This window comes from Sarcophilus harrisii, chromosome 1 (genome assembly GCF_902635505.1).
Source record: "Sarcophilus harrisii chromosome 1, mSarHar1.11, whole genome shotgun sequence".
Taxonomy (NCBI): Eukaryota; Metazoa; Chordata; class Mammalia; order Dasyuromorphia; family Dasyuridae; genus Sarcophilus; species Sarcophilus harrisii.
The window spans coordinates 698,276,751-698,294,703 of record NC_045426.1 but is presented as its reverse complement, the minus strand read 5'-3'; the positions used below and the strand labels follow the sequence as shown (position 1 = coordinate 698,294,703).

Below are 17,953 nucleotides of genomic sequence, written 5' to 3'. Positions count from 1 at the left end.
GCCACGTGGACGATGGGGAGGGCCCGGAGGGAGGGGGCTCGGTGGGGAGGGCAGGTGAGGGGGGAGGGGCCAAGGCCCTAGTCGATGCAATGGGAAAATTCCTGTCAAACAATGGAACGTTTCAGTGGTCTGCTAGGATTATTTCTGTATTGAAAGTTTCTAATTATGCTTTTTAAAAAAAAATACTAAAAATAAAGGTTATAAGCTGCCAAATCCTTCCAGGGTCTGTTTCCTGTCCTCCAGCTGTGCTCTGGGCTGGCCCTGGCTCCTTCCCATCCCATTGTATACATACCCAGCCCTTGTTTGTTCTTGCCGGGAGAGGGAATGGTCTGGTAGACTTGACTGGTGCAGGTGCAGGCACCTCCCACCCTGGGAACTGCTTGCTAGGAGCCCGCTCTCCAGTGGAAAGCTGGTCTGGGCAGCGCTTCCCTTCCGGGTCAGAATTGGCCGGGAGCTGTCCGCTGGAGGACGCCAGGGAAGCGTTGGGCTGGTTCCCATTGCCTTTGTGTGCAATAGGTGTACGGGGAGGGACTCTCTCCGGGGCTGTGGCCACAGGAGCTCATTTTTCCCATCTTGCTCATTAGGGGGGCTTTAGCCTCCCAGCTGGCCTGGAAGATTCTGTTCACACTGGCTGTAATCCAGTGATGACTCCCTCTCTATTGCAGCAGTCAAGCAACCAACCGCAGGAGAGTCTGGGAGGGAGAGATGGGGAAAGGAGGCTCCCCCTTCCCCCACATTCAAATCTTTTACCATTTTATCGATTTGTAGTTTGGGAATTAGATTTGGATTGAAACAGGCGACCTTGGATAAATCAAACCTCAGTTTCCTCATCTGTCAAAAGAGGGAACTGGATTCATTGGCTTCTGCAATCTCTTCTACCTTTGGATGCGGACTCCTTTGAATTGGCCAGAGGCAGTGGGTGGCATCCTGTAGGCTTGATCTGCACCCATCTCTCCAAGCAGATGTGAGACGACCCCCCCCACTCCCCTCCGGCTTATCCTCCATCCTCGGGCTGTGGATGGGGCTGGGCCGTCCCTCTAAGGGTGACCAAAGAGTGATTCTGAGCCGAGAATAACTAAGGCCAATGCAGCTCTGTAGAAATTGATTTTATTCTGATTTGGACTATTTACAAAAAGCTGTGGATCTTTGTGGTTTTCTTCTAAAAATATGCCTTTATAGATTTTTATATATAGAATATGTATATTATAAAATCCATACATGTATTTACAGGATTGCTACATACAAAAATTCCAGCCCTGTGGTATGTACAGATCTAGATCCGTTCTTCCCGCTAGTCCCTGCTGTGCTTTCCTCCATAGAAGCTCGAGGAGGCCAGATTCTATAGCAGCTTGCAGACCTCGGGCCTGTAAAAACCTCTCTGAATGCAGGGTTGGGGCTGCGCAGCAGAGAGGGCTCAGGTGCTGCTGCGGAGGGAGAAGCAGCAGCAGGTCAGAGGGGAGAGAAGATGAAGGGAGGGTTGCCGAGAATCTCCCCCTTTACCCTCAAACTCCCTTGGGGTCTGGGGGTGCCAAGGACGGAGTGACCCATGGCTGCCTCCCCCTCTTCCCCAGCAGCCTGCTGGGCACAGTGGGTGGTGTCTAGCTGAAGGCCTCACACTGGAGTGATCCTGCCCAAGGGAAGCTTGCTGGGTAGGTGGGGAAGGACTCTGGCCCTGGCCCTGGCCCTGAGGCCTAGCTTGTGTGGAGAAAAGGGCTAGATGCACCCAGGGCCAGGGGAGGTCCAACGTCCCCCAGGAAATAGGAACCAGAAAGCACTTGGGTTGCTTTTTGCCCCTACGCCTGACCCTGTCTTCTTGGGGGCGAGTGCTCTTCTGTTGCTAAGGTTATCAGGAGAGGAGTGGGAGCAGTGTGGTCCCCGGGGCTTGGAGCCTGAGCGGAGTCCTGGGTAGGGCTTGGAAACAGAACGAGTGCTTGTGTGTGTGTGTTGCCCGATGAAGGAAGAAAACTGCCTCCTCCCCCCCAGGACCCAGGGTGGTAGCGTGGGGAGCTCCCATCTGGAGCCCGCCTGCCCCCCTCTTTTGGAGGACCAGGCTTAAGCTTGGAACACCAGCCCTGGATGCCAGGGGGCGGGGCGGGCTGGCTGCAGCCAGAGAGAGATGTTCGGTGTATCTCAATCTCTGTCCCTTGGGCCCAACTGGTTCAGACTCAGTAGCAGGGCTCCTGCTACAGCCTTTGAGCTTCTGCCATTAGAACTAAGCCCTGAGGAGGCAATGTAGGGGATCAGGCCTCGAGCTCCGGTCCTGGGAGGGATGGGAAGCCAGGACAGGGCCTCTGAACGTAGTCCTCCCCCCTCCCTCCACGCTCCCAAAGTGGGGTGGGGGTGTAGGCAGTTCCTCCCCTGCCTGAGGATCACAGAGGCCCCTTCTCTTCTGAGAGCGCCATCTTGGGTCAGGGACTCCCGTGGGCCAGGGCAGAAGGACGGCGGCTTCCTGAACCTGGGCTAAGCTACTTTGGGACCTCGCTCCTGCGATGGGCCTTCAGAGAGCTGTTGCTTTTCTTCTTGGGGAGATGGGGTTTTCGCCCCACCAGAGTTCAGCAGCACTAGTGTGTGTGGGGTGGTTACAGTGCATACCTGTCTCAGCAGGCTGCTCACTGGCCCACAGAGGGGAAAAAGTATGGCTCTCTGTGGGATGGGCAAACTGGCAGGCTGGCAGACCCCCTGCCTCCCGGGGTGGCCAGGCTGGGCCGCTGGGCTGAGTAGCAGTGTTGTGTGGCCGGGCCCAGCTGCTTGCCCCCTCCCCTCCCTCAGTAGCTGGTTGCCTTCTTCCAATTTAAATTTTCCTGAAGAATGAGAAGAGCCCTTTGCCTTCAGCCCCGCCAGGCTCATCCCCCCGTCCGTGGCCACTGGAGAAGGAAGAAGCGGGCCGGCTCCGTTCCTTCTGGTGTTTATCCATCAGCTGCTGGTCGATGACCCTGTGCATGTCGTCCTGTAGAAGAGGGGAGAGAAGGTGGTTATGAGCCAGGGACCGGGTCCTGCAGGATGAGGGGAAGGGGGGGAGAGGCTGAGGTTAGGAGGATGAGGACAAAAGATGAGATGACCTCTGTACATTCTAAGGAGAGGGTGCTAGACTTGGATACTGCCTTTCCTTAGCTATAAAAGGTGGGCTAATAGCATCTCCATCCCAGGATTGTAACTGTGATATCGATACTTGTAAAGCCCTTTGTAAACCCAGAGAATTGCTGACTGCGATTATTAGGATTATTACTCCTAGAATTGCTGGCTACTATTATTATGGTTATTACTCCTTCAGATCCAGGCACAAGATAGTGCTGATAACAGGCCTAGAATTTACCCATCCAGCCAGTTCTCACGTCTGCAGTTTCCTGCTGGGACCCTTCCCAGCTTTATTTCTTGTTAATAATAACTTTTTATTTTCAAAATATATGCAAAGATAGTTTTCAACATTCACCCTTGCGAAACCTTAGTTTCAAATTTTCTATCTTCTTTCCCCTCTTCTAGACAGCAAGTAATCCAATCTATGTTAAACGTAATTCTGTACATATTTCCACAATGATCAGGCTGCACAAGAAAAATCAGATCAAAAAGGAAAAAAAGATGAGAAAAAAGAAAAAGCAAGCAAATGACAACAAAAAAAGGTGAAAATACTATTTTTGTGATCTACACTCAGTGCCCATAATCCTCTTTCCGGATGCAGACGGCTCTCTCCATCACAAGCCCATTGGAATTGACCTGAATATTCTTATTGTTAAAAAGATCTTGTAAAAGATCTGTATTGTAAAAAAGATCTGCATAATCTTCTTGTTCCTGAGTACAATGTTCTCTTGCTTCTACTCATTTCACTTAGTATCAGTTCCTGTAAGTCTCTCCAGGCTTTTCTGAAGTCATCCTGATCATTTAAATCTTACAGAACAATAATATTCCGTAACACTCATATACCATAATTGATTCAGCCATTCCCCAGCTGATGGGCACCCACTCAGTTTCCAGTTCCCTGCCACTACCAAAAAATACATTTTTGCCCATGTGGATCCTTTTCCCTCCTTTGGCATCCAGGCCCAGGAGAGACACTGCTGGATCAAGGGTATGCACAGTTTTGTAGCCCTTTGGACAGAGTTCCAAATTGCTCTCCAGAATGGTTGTGCCAGTTCACAACTCCACCAACAAGGGGTTGCTGTCCCAGTCATCCCACATCATATCATTATCTTTTCCTGTCATGTTAGCCAATGGGAATGGTATGTATTAGTATTTTAGAGTTGTCTTCATTTGTATTTTTCTGAACAATAATGATTTAGCCAGCTCTATTCTTTAGGATCCTGGTCCCTGTCTATTCTCTCCAGACATCACTCATCCTTCTCTTTCTTGGATGAATTTATTTTTTTTTCTTCCTTTAGATTCTACAATGTACTTTTTTGTCCAAAGCTGGGGATCCCCCAACTTCCCTAAGAGAACAGCTGGAAACACTGGGCAATTATTAGCCAAAGAAACAACACCTGGACTCTCTGGGGCTCTTACTTCCTTCTGCTTCCCCAAAGAACAGAGACTAAATCAGTTCCACCTTGTTCCTTGCTAAGTACCCGGGTCTCTCCATTTCCACTTTAGGTCATTCACAATCAGATCTCTAGAGCCTAAATTAAGGAAAGACAGGATTTTTCCCCCTTTCAATTGATCCCAGTTGGCACCTGTTCCCCCAGCCCTGGTGCTATTTGTGACTCTCCTGCCAAGGCTTAGGGGCCTCCTGGTCTCTCACTTAACTTATACTGGGTAGGCTGGTTCTCCAGCCTCACGGCTGCCAAGGTGAGCAAAAGATGGATGTGCTTCAGCATGCCAGCCTTCCTGCCTCCTTTCCGCTGTTCCCTAAGCCTGTGCCAGCGCCGCTGCTACCAACCCCCACGCAGTTATGAAACACAACATTCCTGGGCACACGATTGCTTAGGGCCAGGGTGGGTCTGGTGCAGATGGGGCTTGTTGGCCAAGGAGGTGGGGAGAGGCTCCCTTGACCTCCATCATTCTGGCAGTGGGGGACCCCCAACTCTGCCCTTCGAAGCGCATGGCCAGGTCTAGAGAGTGGAAATAGATTTTTGAGGTTCTGTTCTTGCCTCTGGCATAGCTTCATTTAATCCAAGCTAAGTCAATTCTTAAATTGATGTCCAGGGGTCCTTAAATAGATTTCAGGAGGTCTATGAACTTAAATGGGAAAAAATTGCATTTTAATTTTTATTATTTATTAATGATAAGCCATAATTAAATTGTAATCATTTACAATTTACATATAAATAATACATGATAATTATTTATATTCTATAAATTAGGTAGGTGGCACAGTGGTTAAGCTGCCAGGCTTGCAGTTGAATTCAAATCCAACCTTAGACACTTCCTAACTGTGGGTCTTTGGGCAAGACATTTGACTCTGTTTGCCTCAGTTTCCTCATCTGTAAAATGAACTGGACACAGAAATGGCAAATCATTGCAGTATCTTTGTTAAGAAAACCCCCAAAAGCGGTCACAAAGAGCAGGACAGGACTAAAAAACAACTAAAGGCTAAAAAATAATTTATGCCTTTAATAACATTATTCTGAGAAGAGGCAGCTTGCCAAGGGGGACCATGACAGACAACAATAAACCTTACACTAGAAAGTATAAACAAAGTGTTTGGGGTTTTTTTTGTGTGTGGGGGGAATCATCCCTTTGTCTCTGGAGGAGATTCATCCATGTCTAGTCTGATGGCTGTCCAGCTTGTCCTTAGGGCTCTCTGGGAAGAAGTCCCAGTAAGACCCTTTGCAATCCTGGAAACGCTATAAAAATGTTAACTATTATGGTACTTCTAATACCCAATCCCAGTCCTGTGCTTAATTCTCATGGTCTCCAACTTCTGCATTTTCCTCTGTTCCTCTTGCTTTAATTGAGGGTCATTTTTGCTTTTGCCCCCATTGGGGTGAACATGGCTTTGCCCATGGGCATTAACATTTTGAGGCTCTGGAAGCCTCTGCCAGTCCTCCAGCTCTTAGCAATAACAAACTGGGAAACTTTCAGATGATGGGTGTGTCCCACTCCGGGTGGGTGCTGCCCCTTGTGGGTCCAGTCACCTGTCTGTTCCCTTTCCTGTTAAACGGAATTTGCCTTTATCAGTTGACTAGAGGGCACACCCTTGGGCTGCTTGGCCCAGGTTCTGAAATGGCTAATTATGACTTGGGTCCTTTAAATCTCACTTACTGAAAAAGTACTGAAGGCCGGAAAAAAAAAATTCATTATGTTCTATACAACATTGGCAAGGGCGCCAACGGGTTCGCCGCCTCACGTCTCACAGATTTCCAGAGTTGGAAGAAGTCTTAGAGCCATCCAGACAGCCCATACCTGAATGAGGATCTCATTTGACAAAGATCCCAATAAGTGAAATCATCTAAACATGACCCCAACTTCTCTTCTGACTTTTAGTTCCAAATCACCCACTGCCTATTGGATATCCAGAAGTGGATGTCTCATCGACATGTCCTTAGGGAGTCCGAAACGGAACTTATCTTTCTCCCCATATCCACCCTACTTCCCAACCAACTCCCCTATTACAGACAAGGACAGAACCGTACTTCCACTTGCCAGGTTCACAATCTAAGTACCATCCTAACGCTTTCCCTTTATTCATTCATTGAGTCACTCAATAAACATTTAGTAAGCATCAACTATGTGCCGAGCATTGTGCTAAACTCTGGGCTCTCCAAAAGAGGCAAAAGCCAATTCCTGCCCTCAAGGAGCTTACAATCTAATAGGATGAGGGAAAGAACATGCAAACATATATACAGAGCAAGCTATGTACAGATTAACTAGGAAATAATTGAAGGAAGCAAGTCATTGAATTAAGGGTAGTTGGGGAAGGCGTCCTGTAAAAGAGGGGATTTTAGTTGGAACTTAAAGAAGCCTCCAGGAGGTAGAGATGAAGAGAACATTCCAGGAATAGGGGGTGAGAGGTAATGTTCAGAATCTTGAGTTGGCTTTTACCAAATGCTGTTATTTCTATTTCTTCAATATCTGACATCTCCATCACCCCATACCTAGACAGAGCTCCCTGTCTTATAGTCTCCTTGTTCCAATCTGTTTTTCACTCATTTTTAATCTTCCTAATTTGCAGATCTGATTATGTCTCTCCTGCTTCCCTCTCCTCACCTTAATAAACTCCAGGGGCCCTTTAGCCCATTGAGGATTAAAAATAAAATCCCGTTTGGTTTTTAAAGTCCTTCATTACCTGGCCCCTTCCTACCTTTCCAGTCTTTTTACATCTTCCTCCCTGATCTGCACTTCCAGGATCCAGTGACTGATTTGTTTGGGGTTTCTTGCATATACCAATCCACCCCCAAATCTTCACTCTTTCACTTCCTAACCCCCTGGCCTGAAATGCTCTACCTCTCCACTTGGATTTCCTGGCTTCCATCAAGATAGCTCAAATCTCTGCTCTAGAAAAAGCCCCTCACTGCCTCCCTCCCTCCAACTTATCTTTGGAAATTTTTAGGAAATTTCCTTTTATTTCCTATTTATTCCCATTTATAGGAAATATATATCTCCTATCATGTTCATGGTTTTTTCATGTTGTCTGCTTGTTAGAATGTAAGCTCCCTGAGGGCAGGACTGTCTTTTCCCTTTCTTTTAGTACAATGCCCAGCACATAATAGATACTGAATAAATAAATAAATAATTGGAGATTTTCAATGAGGTGGAAGTCACTCCCTACCTCCCCATCAGTCCATTCCACGTTTGCTGGGCTGTAATTATTGATGAGTTTTTCCTTCCGTGGAGTTCTCTGCCCACTGTTCTCCATCCGTCCGTCATTCCTAGTTCTGGGGCCAAGCAGAACAAGTCTAATCCTTTTAAGACAGAGCTAGCCTTCAGATACTTAAAGACTGTTATTATGTCTCTTTTTAGGCTTCTCCACCAAAACCAAAACAAGCCAAAACCCAAAACACTCAGTTTCTTCAGCTGATTTTCTGTGACAGTCTTCTCAAAAGTTTGGTCTCCAGACCCTTTATACTCTTAAAAAAATAGCCGAGGACCCACACCCCAAGGCTTTTTGTTTATGTGGGTTATATCTATTGATATTTACCATACTTGAAATTAAAATGCCTTAGTATTATTATGAAAGTAGTTCTAACCTTAAGCAGGTAAATGATGTAACAGATAGAGTCCTAGGCTTGGAATCAAGAAGACTCATCTTCCTGAGTTCAAATCCAACCTCAGACACTTACTAGCTGTGTAACTGGACAAGTTACTTAACCCCATTTGCCTCAGTTTCCTCATCTGTAAAATGAGGATAATAATAGCATCAATCTTCCACTGTCCACAAGCCAAGATAGTTGTGAAATTCAAATAAGATCAAGAACAATTCCCAGCACACAGTAGGTGTTCTATATTAGCTATTACTGTTATTACTAGTGAGATGGTCTTGGGGGGGGGCTACAAGTTGAGAACCACTGAGCCATACATAGTGTGGCTCTTTTACCACGCTGGCCACTCTCCTCTGGCTTCTCTCCAGCTTGAACATGTCCTTCCTAATATATGACTCCCAGTACTCAAGATGAGATCTGTTCAGGACAGTGGGACTATTGCCACCCTTGTTCTGGACACTAGACTTTTCTTATGTCAGTCCAGCTTTAGCTTTTTTTTTTTTTTTGGCTGTTATGAGACACTGGTGACTCACATCCGTCTCCATGCCCACTGAACACACAAGAGGCTCTCAATGCGCACTGAATGGATGAAACAGGAAATGGACTTTCTTGATGGTGTCAGTGTAGGGAGAGGGAAGCCTGAGCCAAGTGTTGTCCGGGCTATCTTTCCCTCTTGGATAATACTGAGAATCCGTGCCATTCTAAATGGAGATGTTTCATAGAAGGTTAACCCTTCCATGCTCCAGATGCAAGAACCTTCATCTCATTTCTCCATTTGTTCTTCTGAGTAAACGAGTTAATAGATAACTATTAACTTTTAAATAGTATTTTATTTTTCCATGGTGGAATCATTACTAGTCAAGGGGCTGTGAAAGATCTCTGCCACCAGCCAGCTGTGAGACTCTGGGCAAGTCAAGAACTGAGGAGGCCTCTAAGGGCTCTTCGGGGTCCTTGATTCAATGACCCCAATGCCTACATTGCAAAAGGACAATCAGTCATTGTCCTCTATGTTCCCCTGGTCTGGGTGACTGATTCTCTGGTCTGAAGACTGACTAGATGGACCTGGGTTCAGCGTGACCTAGAGAGAGAGTGTCAGAATGAGAGAGCCCTAGCTTCCAAACCTGAGTCAGACAATGTCTCCAAGGGGAGCTTTCTCCGAATCTCCCTTTTCCCTTCTGTCCAAGGAAGGGACTTAGACACACTGAATTCTAGGTTCCCTTCCAGCTTGAGATCAAGGGTCCTATCATCTGCAAAGGAGGGGGACTGGAGGAGGATCTGCCTCAAAGAATTCCTGAGGCTTCCATGAGAACCTGCACCTCTCCCAACAAATGCAAAGCATTTTATATCCTTTAGAGAGAGTGCTATATGTGATTCAGAGCAACTCCAATAGATTGGGATGGAGAGAGCCATCTGCATCAAGAGGGATTATGGAGACTGAAGCATAGTGTTTTCTCCTCTTTTTTTGATGTTGTTTGCTTGTTTTTTCTTTCTTTCTTGTGTTTTTTTTTTCTTTTGATCTGATACAGGTTAAATCTTTTAAACAAGTTTCCATATTTGCAAGAAAAGTCATGTATTTGGAAAAATAAAATACTATTTAAAAAAAGAGAGAGTACTACAGAAAAGCTAACTAGATTGGCTCTCACAGGCTTACTCCAGGTAGTGACAATTCACTGATGACATTAGAATTACCTCCAAACACCAGCAAGTGTGTCTGTGAACTGGCACACCAGTCTTGATGTCAATAAATCCCTATACAAAGGAGACTATGCCATAAACAGGGGGCCTCAAACTTTTTAAATAGGGGGCCAGTTCACTGTTCCTCAGACTGTGGGAGGGCTGGAATATAGTAAAAACAAAAAACTTTGTTTTGTGGGCCTTTAAATAGAGAAACTTCATAGTCCTGGGTGAGGGGGATAAACATCCTCAGCTGCCGCATCTGGCCCATGGGCTAGGAGAATGGTTATCCTGGAGAGGTTTCCAAGGATTTGAAGGGCTGGGGTATGGAAGAGGGGTTGAGTCTGACTACATAAGACAGAGGCTGAGAGGTTGTGAGACAGTTTTAGGCTGGAGGGCAGCTTTTGAAAAGGATTTAAACTCCCATGATGGCAGGAGAATTCTCTGAGGGTCAGAGAGGCAGAGGTGAGATGACCACAATGGCCATCCAGAGATACAATAGGCTACCTCAGGATGTAACAAGTTCCCCCTTATTGGAGGTCTCCAAATAGAAGTCAGATAACCACTTAGAGTTAGGGTTCTTAACTTGGTGTCTCTACAGGATTTGTGGATAAATTTCAGGGGTTCCACAAACTTGGATAGGAAAAAAACCTCATATCTTTACTTTGAACAATCTCTAACGGAAACATAGCATTTTCTTCAGCTATTTAAAACCATGATTCTGAGGAGTCTACAGCCTTTACTGAATTGTCAAAGGTGCTCATGACACTGAACATAGTCAAGTGTCTTTCACTTAGAAGGTCATTTCATAAGATCACAGTTGTTGTGGAGTTGGAGGGGATTTGAGAGGCCTTCTAGTCCAATCCTTTCATTTTATAGATGAGAAAACTGAGGCATAGGGAAGACTTAAGATATCATGGAAAACAAGTGACAATGACCGGATTCAAACCTAAATTTTTGGGCTCCAAACCTAATTTTCTTTCCACATCTCCAGCATTTAGAAAAGTCCCCGGTATATAGTAAGGGCTTAATAGATATCTGTTGATATTTAATGATGATGAGTGTACTACCCTGTATCTCAGGGGATTATTCAAAGTCCTGGGTTTACAATTCTCTGATTTTAAAGTACTTATACAAACCGATGAAAGGGAATGACAGTAAACCATTCATCTCTAAGCCTAGTAGAACTATATCTTATGTGGTTAATAATCCTTCCCAGAATAGTAGTAGTCTCAGGACCCTGGAGCACAAAGGAGGGGTCCCTATATCCCCCTCCCATGCATCCTTGCTGTCTCTTGCTCATTTCTGGCCCCTTTTCCTCCTTCCCATCTCTCCTGCCCTTGGGATGGTGTCCCTCTCTGTTCCTCCTATGTTTTTGCTTCCTTTGCTTTACTCCTCCAGTTTGTGAAAACCTCAGAGATCTCCAGTAGCTCCCTAGAAACTCAAGACATGACCTATGATGTCATCCACCGATTTGAAAACGAAGTATGAACAACTGTTCCTAGTGTGAAAAAACCAACTCCTTCGTGAAGGATTTAAGACCTTCCTGATATGTCTCCTACCTCATGATTCCAGGTTACCCACTATTAGCCACTCTATAATTTTTGGCCAAATGATATTGCTGACTGTTCCCAGAATTCCATGTTCCATTTCCAATTCTACACTGAGGAAGGTTATTTCCCATTCCTGGAACACTCTCTCCTTTCAGAATCCCTCCCTTCTCTTCCCCATCATAGTAAAATGTAAGTTCTACTATTTCTTTTTTCTTTTTATATTTTCACTACTTAGCAGTATCTGGCACATAGTAGGCTTACTTAATAGATGTTTGTTGATTGATTGTTGATCTTCCTTAGAAGCTTAAGCTGAAATGCAGATTCCAGGAACCCTTCCCTGATAGTTCTTTCAACTGTTAATACTCTTAGGCTCTTTCAATAATCTTGTCTTTTATATAACTATGTCTTATGTGGTTAATAATCCTTCCCAGGACAGCTGTAGTCTCAGGACCCTGGAGCAAGAAGGAGGGGTCCCTATATTCCCCCCGGGTGTCTATATCTACAGGACATGTGCAAGCTGCTCTGCTTTATGGAGAGGAATTAGCCTCCACCAAACCTGTTCTCCTCTGTCTGGGATCAAATCACAGAAGCTAAGATCCATAGTAAGATTTAAGGATGAAACCATGGCGATTTCCTTTACAAAATATGCCCTCGTTTGCCTTTTTTGGATTAGAAGAGGACAAAGGACTTGTTAAGCATTCATTGACCAGGCCCTTGATGATCTTTGGATCAAACAGTCCAAGAGCATTTAGTTTAAGGTCCTTGAAGGCAAGACCTAGGATGTTTTTTGCCTTTCTTTTCTATTACCAGCCCTTAGCACAATATCTGACACATAGTAGGTGCTTGTTCACTGACAGAGTCCCTGTCCTGTACTTTCTATGATTATATCATCTGGGGGTGTGTGGGGTTTTTTGGTTAATGACCCACTACTCCATATACCAGCTGTGTCTCTGGTCCTGACCCTTGGCTCCAGACCAGCAAAAGCATCCATGGCTAATCCTATAGAATACTGGCTAGGAACCCAACCTGAAAAAAAGAGCTGCTTCTGGTCCACTCATGGGTGCTGGCCAAGATAAATGCAACAATCCATGAAATTCTAGCAATTTTTCGGCTGATCGTCCTTAATCTGTCCTGACTCCAGTTACATCCATACCAAAAAAGTGTAGTGGATTTTAAATAGAGTAAACATTTATTGAGTACCTACTGTATACCTGGCCTTATGCTAGGCCCTAGAGATACAAAGGCAAAAAGGAAACAGTCCGATTTCAAACAGCTTATAGAATTTAAGCTCCTCAAGGACAGGACTGCCTAACTCTTGTTTGTGCATCTCCAGCACTTAGCACAATTCCCGGTACATAGCAGTTTGTGGATGGACAAACACTGGAAAGACTGGTGGAATTTTAGTCAGGGACTCAAATTCACATGCAGCAGGCCCTGCTACTTCTCATCTGTGGGACCAAGTTACTTAACCCTCTGTATGTCTCAACTTCCTCCTCTGAGGAACATAAGCTCCTCCAGGGCAGGGGCAATTTTGTTTCTGCAGAATTCTTGGCAAACAGGAGGTGCTTAATAAATGCTTGCTGACTGATTATTGCTATGGGGGTGGTAGAGGCAGTAGATATAACACATTCACAGATAAGTAAAATATAATATAATATAAATACAAATAAATAATATATAATAAAATATAAAAAATAAGAAAAATATAAGATAATCTAAGGAGCTAGTGAGGTGAATGCACATGTGAATGTACAGCAATCAGAGGAGGCTTCCTACAGGAGGCGCCTAAATGGAAGTCAGGTAAGTAACAATATTATCAAGTAATCTGCAACCATACCAGAAAGCTTAGCTAGAGTATTATGCATCCTCTCTGGCTGGTAGCCTTTAATCATTTAACTTGATTCATGTTCTATGAAATAAAACATACTGAGCTGACTTACTTCCCAGCTCCGTGAACGATAAAAATTTATAGGATTGATCAAACACGTGTACTTTTGCTGCCGCCATCATCACGGTCCAAATACCCACAGTTCTACAATCTATTTACCTAAACCTCAAACCAGGAAAACTAATGTCAGCACAGACAGAGCCGAGTACAATGCTGTGTACCTACCGGTTGGGCAAACATTCCAAATTCCTTGTTAACGATGTTAATTGATCTTCAATGTCATCACTCTTTGAGAGCAAACTAATTTTTTTTTTGTCTTGTTTCACTAGCACTTTGGACGGTATTAGCCATGTAGTTGGCCCTTAATTTGTAAAATGAACATGGTTATAACCGGCAATTTTTATGACGATGGCAAGTGACTTGAGGAATATTCTGAAATGCAGTCAGGGAGGCTGGAGCAGAGCGACGGGGACGCGCGGGCCAGCTGGCACACTTTGGAGTTCACCTGGCATTTTATAACTGAAAAACGTACCATCTGGTTGCTTCCTCTATTAACTAATTATTCTTGATAAGTAGACACAAAGCATCTAGACATACTACAAATATTAAAGGCTTGCAAGTGTTATAACACCCTCTAAATTTTGGCATCCTGGTATAAGGCCCAATTGTCCCACCCTCGTTACAGTTCTGTTCCCACTGATGATGGAAATGTGGATGGCTAGGATTGGGGATGGTACTTCACACAGAGATGAGTTCATGGGATGGCACGGAGAATGAATGGACGAGGTAGAGAGGCAGAAAGGGGTGCAGGCTTGGGCCCTCCCCCAAATGCAAGACCAACACAGGAAGACTAACTATGATGTGATGAGTGAATGGTCACTGGACGGAGATGGAGAGCCCGGTCTCACCTCAAAGGCAGGAGGGGTGTACTACTAAAGCTGTCGATACGGGAACTGAGAAAGGCCACTAGATCAGAAACCAAAGGAGCCAGATAGTAAAAAGCCCTGAGGAAGCAAACTGTAAGGAGAAGAGAAAAAGAGAAAGGAAAACACAGCAGAATTGAGACAGGAGGAAGGAGGGCACTGGCCCTTCCGACCGGACGTGGGGTTGGTTTGTGGAGGATGCGCTTGAGTCTTGCAAACTGCCAGCCCCGCCGGCATTGGGGGGCAGCTCTTGGCAGGGCAGCATGGCGTACTGAAGATTGCTGCTGGCTTTAGTGTGACAAACCCTGAGTTTGCATCCTTATGGCCTGTATGATCCTGGGCAAATTACTCTACCGGGATCTCAGTTTCCCCATTTGTAAGATGGGGATAATAATAGCACTTCTCTCAGGATTATCATCTACATTATATAAGTCTATAAAGTACTTTGTAAACCTTAAATCTCAATAGAAATGCTAATCAGTATTATTTTTATTATTCTTATATTCTTACCCTTCCTTAAGCCAAAGCAAATGGTCCCTGGGTTCCTATGCAGTGGATCTGGACTCAGACTCTGAATCTCAAGCCCAAGAGAAGTCACTAGAGAACCAATTATTTCAAGTTTCTCCTCCAAGGGTGAACAGGCTTTTCAGGTTAGCTATTTTTTCCACCCAGAATGACTTGGGAAGAAATGTTTACAGTTCCACCCACATCCTGAAATTGTGTCTTCCTGATGTTAACAAAATCCAGGGATGGGCTCAGTATGGTAGGGAGCTACGCTGGCTTGGAAATGTGTGAGGGGGAAAATGCTTGTCTTGAGATCTGGGGAAGAGGTGGGTCTGGAAGACAGAAACCAAGAAACAGCCCACCTGCATCAGAGACCGGCCCACCCTGCAATGGGCTCTGTCTCAGTTGGGGCTTTCAGAAAAGGTTGGATGCTCTCTTGTTGGGCATGCTGTATAGTGATTCCTATTCAGGTACGGAGTGGATTGAATGACTCCAAGCTCCTTTCTTCCCCCATCAGAATATAAACTCTTAGAGGGCAACAACTGTCTTGATTACTTGTATTTATAACCCTAGTGCTTAGCAAAGAAACTAGAACACAGTAATTATTTAATAAATGTGCTCTCTCTCTCTCTGTCTCTGTCTCTCTGTCCCCCCTTTTCTCTCCTCCTCCCCCTTTTCCATCCTTCTATCCACTGGCCCATTTATTTTTTATCTATCTATTTATCTATCTCTATATTTATCTTTTTTTCTATCAATCCTTCTATCCACCCACCCACCTACTCACCCATCTATCCATCTATTTACTTTTCTTTTTTCTTTCTTTCATATTTCTTTTTCTCTTTCTCCCTCTCTGTTTTTTCTTTCTCTTTCTTTTTTTCTTTCTCTCTCTCTCATTCCCTTTCTTCCTCTTTCCTCCCTCCCTCCCTCTCTCTCTTTCTTTGTCTACCTTCCTGTTTGTCTATCTTTCTATTTATTTTTCTATCTATCTTTCCACTTTTCCCCATATATCTTTCTCTCTATCCATCTGACATTCTATGACTGGTGAAGCTAGTCTTCCAGCTTAGCAAGGAAAGAGGAAGTCAGCTTTTGGAAGAGGGTCAGTGACCTTGTGTTGGCTAAATTTAAGTCAGATTTCACTCTGACTGTTCTGTTCCTCTCATGGTAGGGACAGCTTTTTCCTTTTACTTAGTTTGAACCCATGGCCACAGTTTCTTTACGCCCTGTTGTACAAGGTCCACTGGCCAGCTCACTCTGGCCTCGGCCCCGACCCCCCTTTTACCTGCCAGGCCTCCAGCTGCTGGGAGAGGTTCAGTTTTTGCTGAATGGCATCCAGGAGCTGGTTGTTCAAGGACATCATATCCATCTTACACTTGGCCAGTTCCATCTCTACCGCGTTCTTCCTGCAACAGACAGACCAGGGCTGAATTAAGTGAAAACCTGTGCTTGGACTCCTTGCTCAGCCTTGAGGCCAGATTTGCTCTGATATATTCTGATGTTTTAACTCGTAAATCAACTTCACAAGTAGGAAATGGGAGAGACAAAATTAGAAGAGGATCTGGGGATTTTAGTGGACTGAGAGTTCAAAGTAAGTTGGCAATACACCACGGCAGACAAGAAAGCTAATACAATGAGGTTTTTTTGACTGGACCTGTGATTTCATCAGTGAGTCAGCAAGGAGCTCTTAGAACCTTTCTTTCTGGATGTAAATCCAGAAAGTCCCTTCTCTACAATGCACAGTGTTTTTATTTTTCTTTGTATTCCTAGCATGTAGGATACTTCTCGGCATGTCTTTAATGTTTAACAATTAATCTCTTAATTTTTAATTAATTAGTGTTTAATAATGTTTAAGAAATGATTGTTGATGGACTGGATGATTCCTCGTTGGGCACGTTATAGAGGGCATTCTTCCTGGGGTATGGCTTCTGAGGGCCCTTCCAACCTGGAGAGTTGGGGTTCTATGGCAGCCGGCCATGTGGCTCCTGTTGTCTCTCTGCTTCCTAAGGTCCCTTCTGTCCCTTCCTTCTCTCCTCACTCCAGAGCTGGGAGACCCTTGTGGGTATGAATAGCCCAGATCTGCCATGAGCTGCATCCTGTCCTACAGGCTACCACCAGCAGCTGCTTCTAGCCTCTTCTTCCTGCTCTGCCCGGAAGGGAGACGGAGGCTGCTGGTTGCCACGGTTACATATCAGCATCAGCATCAGCTTAAGTTATTCTGTAGGAGAACGAACCTTTCCCACCTCCCAGCGGCCTCAGCCAGTATCTCTGCATCTCCGGACACTGAGGCTCTTTAAGGTCCCCTTAGCGCACCCTCCTTGGCCAGGGAAGAGGATCTGGGCACAGATAACAACAGTGTGACTGACTGGGACTAGGCACAGGAGCACAGATGGTACCGTAAGGGCCAGTAGAACACAGGGAGGCAGGAAAGGGGACAGAATCCAAGGCGCAGAGAGATGGATCTCAATCCAACATACTTTCTGGGAAGAATCAGCTTCCAATGAGGTTGTAAACTCTTTGAGGGCAGGGCTGGTCTTTTGCTGCTTTTTATATTTTTAGAATTTAGCCCAGGGCCTGGCACATAGTAGGTGCTTACTAAATGGTTACTGATTGTCAAACCGATGTCCCTAAAATTGAGATCCGACCACATCATGCCTTCAAAAGTGTTTCCTTCTATCTGAGGCTTTCCCCAAATTTCCCCAAACAGTTATGTCTCCTCTCCAAATCACCTTGTATCCTCTCCCCATATGTCTACTTATATTCATATTATCTCTCTTTATGAAACTCCTCAGGGTTAGGGTCTATTTCATGATTATCTTTATGTCCAGTGCTCATCACATAGTAAGAAATCATTGTCGAGGGGCAGCTGGATGGCGGGAGAATCTGAATTCAAATTTAAATTCAAACCTGACCTCAGATATTTAACACTTGTTAGTTGTGTGACCCTGAGCAAGTCACTTACCCCTACTGCCTCACCCAAAAAAATCCTTGTAGCCTGATTAAGTTATTTTCTAAACTTAAACAAATTATAAATGATTAGCTTCCCATTTAAAGCCATTTTAGAGGTTACCTCCTGTACGTAGCCTTTCCTGGTATCCCTTCTAGCATCTTCCCTTCCAAAATTAACTTCCATCTGTTAGCGTTCACTCATTTTAGTCAGGTCCAACCCTTCCTGATCCCATTTGAGGTTTTCTTGGCAAAAATACTGGAGTAGTTCACCCACCTCCATCTCCAACTTTTTTACAGATGAGGAAACTGAGGCACACAGGGCAAAGTGGCTTGTCCAGG

General features: G+C 44.9%; 1 protein-coding gene across 4 annotated transcripts in view; it reads right to left on the bottom strand.

The window, feature by feature from the left end:
- Positions 1–1,093: 1,093 nt before the first annotated feature.
- BICDL1 (BICD family like cargo adaptor 1) overlaps positions 1,094–17,953 on the bottom strand; it is a 144,845-nt gene continuing 127,985 nt past the window's right edge. For 2 of the 4 annotated variants that reach the window (XM_031948709.1, XM_031948708.1), the window contains exons 9-10: positions 15,951–16,071; positions 2,792–2,947 (exon numbers count right to left, since the gene is read on the bottom strand). In XM_031948709.1, coding sequence (XP_031804569.1) covers positions 2,792–2,947; positions 15,951–16,071 — 277 coding nt within the window. Of the gene's footprint in view, positions 2,948–14,152; positions 14,262–15,950; positions 16,072–17,953 lie in introns of all 4 variants that reach the window. The other 2 variants (XR_004231306.1, XM_031948707.1) reach the window with 2 other exon arrangements.